Below are 6,819 nucleotides of genomic sequence, written 5' to 3'. Positions count from 1 at the left end.
TTCTTTCCCCATCTTCAGGTCGTGCCTGAAAATCCCTCGGGTAGGCGTCAAGTTCCGCCACTGTCAAGCGCTCTGGGACGCTACACTGCATGAGCGTCGTTAGATAAATACAAGTTTTGTTACAAAATAGGGTGTCGTTCGCCACTGTTCGGCTGAAGCTGCCAGTATCAAAGATGGCCGCGCGTGCTGCAGGTGCTCGCGTTGCCCTGGGAGACGGCGTGTGCCACGAGCGGCGCGGAGGCGGTGCTGGAATGTTCCACGGCGGCGGCGGGCGGCCATGTTGGAAACGGAGAGCGAGAGGATGAGGCGGTGCGAGTCGGAGTGGGGGAGGAAGCCGGCGAGAGAGGCGCAGAGCGGGACAGTCTGAGCTGTGTGTGTGTGTGTGTGTGTGGTGGGGGGGAAGCGGAGTGGATGCTGAGCGGGCTGAAGGCCGCTGAGCGGCGGCTGTGTGGCTGTGCGAGGGGCGCCGGACGGCGGGTACCATGGCGCCGGGCACCGTGAGGCAACCGCGCGCCCTCCTCCACCTGCTCCTGCTCCTCAGCCCTTTGTTCGCGTTCGAAGCAGAAAAGGAGCCCGGGGAAAGGCAGGCAGGCCGCCCGGCGACTGGCACCACGCTCCCGCCGCCCTGGCCTCAACGTCGAGCCGCCGGTAGCTGGCAACGGGGCCGGACTGGGGACTGTGAGGCGCTGGGGGGCAGCCCGTCGCCGTGGCCTGGCAATGGGAAAGTTCAGCTCGGGCGGTGGGACAGCGACGCCGGCGCTTGGCTCGTTGTGGGCAGCCGTGGGTCCCGGCACTTGGAGACCAATGGTGTTAGCGTCGTTGCTGAGAAGAGACAGATAGCATCTCCATCCGGCTCACAATGGAAGCTGCTCCTCCGGTTTCCCGCTGGCTGCTGTGGAGCCTGGGCAGACAGCGGCACCAGGAGAAAATGGGGTTGCCGCCGCGCGGCTTCCAGGACCAGAACCCATCCTGACCGCGTCCCATTGTCTTGCGAGAGGCTTGACGGCGGCAACCTGGACGCCAAGAGAGAGGAACTCGGCTGCCCGGTGCGGTGGGAGTGTGCGGCAGCAGCTTTCCTGGTGGCACACCAGCCGCTCTCTTCGCCCTGTCAGGGCTCGGACAATAGCTCGGAGGCGAGGCATCGGCGTGCAAATCGGCGCCGTCACATTTCAGGCACATCAAAAGTGAGACCCGGAGGGAAGTGGAGATGGAAGCGGGACCTGCCTGGGGACGATGGTGGGGTTGTCTTGAAAATTCTGTGTGTCAGTGGAATATTCCAGAGTCCGGACGATGAGAAGATCAGGGAGGTGAGAGTGTTCTTCAAACAATGCCTACATAAGTGTGTGAGCACCATTGCACATCGTCCCTACCAGAGCCAAGTCCTCAGCCCACACGCACGGCTGGACTGCTTCTGTAAATATCGCAAGAACCAGAACCTCAACCATACTTTTGCCCATCATTTGCATCTTCACCTAAATCGACGTACCAACCGATGTTTTAATCAGTGTTTGAGCCGTCATACGAAACATCGTTCAATTAAAAGGTAGACTGGGGGACATTGTTTTTAAATGAAGCAAAATTCAGTTCTATAAACCAGTGTTTGCGTAGCTTTTTAATTCTAATAGAGCACATTCTACGTAAACAATGTTTGGATCCCGTGTTTCTAAGCGTGTGGTTAAACACAGATTTGAAACTCCGATGGCACTCTTTTATAAATGTAAATAATGAGATTTCAGCACCACACTCATGGTGGACAGCTCCCGGAGCTAAGCGAAAACTCGCCTCCTTCCAGAATCACTGCGACCCGAATAGTAGAACAAAGAGCTCCGGGGAAGCCACGGCAAACCATTCTCATCCTTCCAGGGGTGTGATCTTCTCCAGTTTCCAATTTTTTAAACCTACCAAAGGTTGTTTGAAAACACTGCTCTCTGTACTAAGGCGAAGAAGCCATACAAAAATTGATCTATGTGTTGTGTGCCAATTAAACCCCAGTAAAGCTATGCAATTTGATACATTACACCCGAGAGCTGGCGGGCGGGGAAAGAGAGACGTGTTTCCTTTGCTATTAACAAGGACTAGTAGATCGGTCAACCGCCACCCTCATTTTCCGCAGTATAATTACCAGGTTCAGGTGGCGGAGAATCAGTCTCCAGGGACTCCTGTAATTTCCATTATTGCAACAGACCCAGATTCTGGAGAGGCTGGAAGGCTATATTATTCTATGACTTCCTTAATGGACAGTAGATCTATGGGTTATTTCGCCATTGATGCTAAGAGAGGATTGATTTCAACCACCAAGAGTCTGGACAGAGAGAGCATGGACCTACACTATTTTCGAGTTACTGCTGTAGACCATGGTCTCCCTCATCTCTCTGCTACCACCATGATATCCATTACAGTGACTGACATGAATGACCACGATCCAGTGTTTGAGCAAACTGAATACAGGGAGACAATCCGGGAAAATGTGGAGGAAGGCTACCCAATTTTGCAACTCCGAGCCACAGATACTGATGCCCCGTCCAATGCGAACATCAGGTATCGATTTGTGAATCAGCAAGCTGCGCAATCGGTGTTCGAGATCGATGCCAGGTCCGGGTTGATTACTACCCGTGGGCCTGTTGATAGAGAGCAGGTTGAGAAATATTCCCTGATCGTAGAGGCCAATGACCAAGGTAGGGACCCAAGTCCTAAAAGTGCCACTGTAAAAGTTTACATCACTGTCTTGGATGAGAATGACAATGTGCCACAATTTAGTGAGAAGAGGTACATCATCCAGGTGAGGAGGACGTCAGGCACACACTCAGATCCTGCAGGTGATGGCCACAGATATGGACAAAGACAATAATGCCCTCGTCCATTATAACATAATTAGTGGTAATAGCAGAGGACAGTTCTCCATAGACAGTGTCACTGGTGAGATTGAGGTGGTGGCACCCTTAGATTTCGAGATGGAGCGTGAATATGCCCTGCGTGTCCGTGCTCAGGATGCAGGTCGCCCACCCTGTCCAATAACACTGGAATGGTCAGCATTCAACTGGTGGATGTTAACGATCATTCACCCATCTTTGTGAGCACACCATTTCAAGTGTCAGTGCTTGAAAATGCACCACTAGGACATTCTGTGATCCACATCCAAGCAGTAGATGCAGATTATGGTGAAAATGCTCGGCTGGAGTATAGACTGACGGACACTGCCCCAGATACACCTTTTGTGATCAATAGTGGAACTGGCTGGGTCACAGTGAGTGCACAGTTAGATCGTGAATCGGTTGAGTACTATTTCTTTGGGGTAGAAGCCAGAGATCACGGCTCTCCACCTTATCTGCTTCAGCAAGTGTTACTATCACTGTAATGGATGTCAATGATAATCGGCCAGAATTTACACAGCAGGAGTATTTTATCCGTTTGAATGAGGATGCGCAGTAGGTACAAGTGTGGTGACTGTGACTGCAGTGGATCGAGATGTGAATGGTGTGGTTATGTATCAGATTACAGGTGGGAATACAAGGAATCGCTTTGCTATCAGCACTCAAGGTGGGGTAGGTTTCATCACATTGTCATTGCCACTGGATTACAAGCAGGAGAGACGCTATGTCCTGACGATTGCTGCCTCTGACCGTACACTACATGACACATGTCAGGTGCATATCAATATTACAGATGCAAACACACACCGGCCTGTGTTTCAGAGTGCACATTACTCTGTGAATGTGAATGAAGATCGGCCAGTTGGCAGCACTGTAGTTGTAATAAGTGCTTCAGATGATGATGTTGGGGAAAATGCACGGATTACCTATTTCTTGGAGGACAACATTCCCCAATTTCGAATTGATCCTGATTCGGGTGCAATAACGCTGCAGACAGAGCTTGATTACGAGGATCAAATGACTTATACATTGGCCATCACTGCCAAAGACAATGGAATTCCACAGAAATCCGATACAACTTACGTGGAACTCATGGTTAAGGATGTCAATGACAATTCCCCAATGTTTGTAAATGCTCGCTATCAGGGTTCTGTCTCTGAGGATGCCCCACCTTTCACTAGTGTGCTGCAGATTTCGGCTACTGACCGAGACGCCCATGCAAATGGTAGGGTCCAATATACCTTCCAGAATGGAGAGGATGGCGATGGGGACTTCACCATTGAGTCAACATCAGGAATCATCCGCACAGTGCGAAGGCTTGACCGTGAGAGCGTGCCAATTTACGATTTGACCGCCTATGCAGTTGATCGGGGGATTCCTGCACGCAGGACTCCAGTGAATATTCATGTGACTGTGCTGGATGTGAATGACAATGCTCCTGTGTTCCCTGATGATGAATTTGAAGTGTTTGTTAGGGAGAATAGCATTGTTGGTTCAGTGGTAGGACGTATTACAGCAACTGATCCTGACGAGGGAACCAACGCTCAGATTATGTATCAAATTGTGGAAGGCAACATCCCTGAGATCTTCCAGATGGATATCTTTTCAGGAGAGCTCACAGCCCTCACTGACCTGGACTATGAAACAAAATCTGAGTATGTCATTGTAATGCAGGCCACGTCTGCACCTCTTGTGAGTCGAGCTACTGTGCACATTCGCCTGATTGACCAGAATGACAACAGCCCCGTCCTGAAGAACTTCCAAATAATCTTCAATAATTATATCTCCAATAAATCCAACACCTTTCCTTCAGGAGTCATTGGCAAGATTCCAGCCTATGATCCTGATGTTTCCGATCGGCTTTTCTACACTTTTGAACGAGGGAATGAGCTGAGTTTGATAATTCTCAACCAGACGAGCGGAGAGTTACGATTGAGCCGAAAGCTGGACAATAATCGGCCACTGGTGGCCTCCATGTTGGTTACAGTATCAGGTGAGGTAACAAAATTAACAGCATGCCCCCCTGGTTTCAGTATTTAACTCTATATTCTATAAAAATTACATATATTAAGCTGTGGTCCAACCAATACTTTATAAAGATTCATCATTACTTCTTTACTTTTTAATTTAATGGCTTTGTATATAAAACCTATCTTCTCAGTTACTGAATTCAGGCTGGTGTCAACCACAAACAGATGGAGCAGATGCAATGCAAAGCAAATAACTCGCACGGTGCTACAGCTTAAACATATCTCACACCAATCACCTATCCTTTCCTCCTCCCTCAAATGCCAGGGCACTTTAACAGTTTTACATTTTGTGCTGTGAATTTTTTTTAATGACAACCATTATAAGGTATGCCACTTCTAAATTCTTATTTTTAAAAATATATATATTTGAATTTTAAAAAATTATTGTAGTTTTAGAATTTACACCCTTCTGAGTGTACACTGAATGGTAGTTTTCAGACACGTTGGGAGTCAAGGCCATCAGTCGGAACTGTATAGGAGAATCTCCTATATTATAAATGCAATCACAGCAACTTTATAAATGTGTTAAAATGCCTCAGGGATTGTTGCATAATGTACTAAGGGAGTTGGGAAAAGAGATTTCTAAGACACTAACATGTCATCGGACAGCTATTTCATGTATGATTATATCAAAAAGGAAATTACCAGCCTGTAGTGATGGCTGTCATTTGACATCCATGAGAACAACTTTGCAATTGTCTCTTTATTTATTGATAGAACTGAAAAAAGCAACTGGGAGACGTAACTAACTGGATTATGGTTTTTATAGTAACAACCTGGAGCATTGTTTTCAGAACAAAGTTATAAATGTAATTTATAATTGCTATTGAAAGATCCACCCATCTTTTTAGATCCCAGGGGAGGGAGATAATTCTTCCAGTAGCTCATTGCTCTTAGATCTTTCTTAGTGGGTCGAGTTTGATGGTTATTAGAGTGTCGGTTCCACATGTCTTTGTATTTTGACAGCCTTGTTCTGGCCACAGTTTATACTTGTTTGCCAGAAGCAAAGCAGTACTTTTATAAATACATCTTTAGATTGCCAATTGGTTGACTAACTCTTTACAATTAAGCATGGGTTTGTTTATATTTGTTGCAAAACGCACTGGACTGTAATACTGTGATTGTTTTGTATATTATACCTAATAAAGACTGTAAAGCCAGCTGGGATCAGACTAACCTGTTCCCAGTAAATAACTCACGTTACTTACTGGGAAAAGGTAGTCTGATCTCAGCTGGCTTTAGAGTCAAATAATTTGACTCTTACTGTTTCAGGTTTGAGGACAATGGCTGGTTCAGAGTTGTTATTATCTTTGCCAGTTGGGTAGCTGGCGATATCCTGGGGAAAGGGAGGAAGGTAAGCAGGGTCTCCCTAGTTGAACTGACTCCCAAGATGATATATTTAACAAAGCCAGGCAAGTATGTTGTACACCTAAGCATTGTTGATACTTCACTTTAGCATGGCTTAAAATGAAACGTGACGGTCTAGACTTGTTCTCAACCCTGTTAGCTAAGCCCTAATAAGGAGGGAAATCCTAGTGAATAGTTACCATGATTTATTACTAGGTTGTGACATCCTGGCATTTAGAGAAGTTTGATTTCTGGAAACAGATGTATGCATCACAACAACAAATTGCATTTATATAGCGTCTTTCATGTCAGGAAGACATCCCAAGGTGCTGGTCAGTCAAGGGTTTGCACCCTAACTGGGGTTGGAATCAGGGTGGAGGGACAGGAGGGTGTGGATGGAGGATTACCGAAGGCACTATTAAATCACATAATAGAATAATAATAATCCGTGCATTTGATATAGTACCTTATAATGTCATTGAGACATCTCAAAGCGCTTTACAGAATATACTGGAAAGTGAATTGACTGTATATTTTGAGGCCAAACACGGCAGCCAATTGCGCACTAAACT

General features: G+C 46.8%; 1 protein-coding gene across 1 annotated transcript in view; it reads left to right on the top strand.

Annotated features, from left to right (window-relative positions):
- The first annotated feature begins 1,834 nt into the window (after positions 1–1,834).
- Positions 1,835–6,819, top strand: part of celsr3 (cadherin, EGF LAG seven-pass G-type receptor 3) — a 208,750-nt gene continuing 203,765 nt past the window's right edge. Inside the window, 5 exon segments of the mRNA XM_007890243.2 lie at positions 1,835–2,790; positions 2,792–3,003; positions 3,006–3,317; positions 3,320–3,421; positions 3,424–4,863. Of these exon segments, the coding sequence (XP_007888434.2) occupies positions 2,000–2,790; positions 2,792–3,003; positions 3,006–3,317; positions 3,320–3,421; positions 3,424–4,863 (2,857 nt within the window). The 5' untranslated portion in view covers positions 1,835–1,999.

Source organism: Callorhinchus milii, unplaced genomic scaffold, assembly GCF_018977255.1.
Source record: "Callorhinchus milii isolate IMCB2004 unplaced genomic scaffold, IMCB_Cmil_1.0 Scaffold12, whole genome shotgun sequence".
Classification (NCBI taxonomy): domain Eukaryota; kingdom Metazoa; phylum Chordata; class Chondrichthyes; order Chimaeriformes; family Callorhinchidae; genus Callorhinchus; species Callorhinchus milii.
The sequence above is the reverse complement of the archived record's forward strand: the minus strand, read 5'-3'. Positions and strand labels throughout refer to the sequence as shown.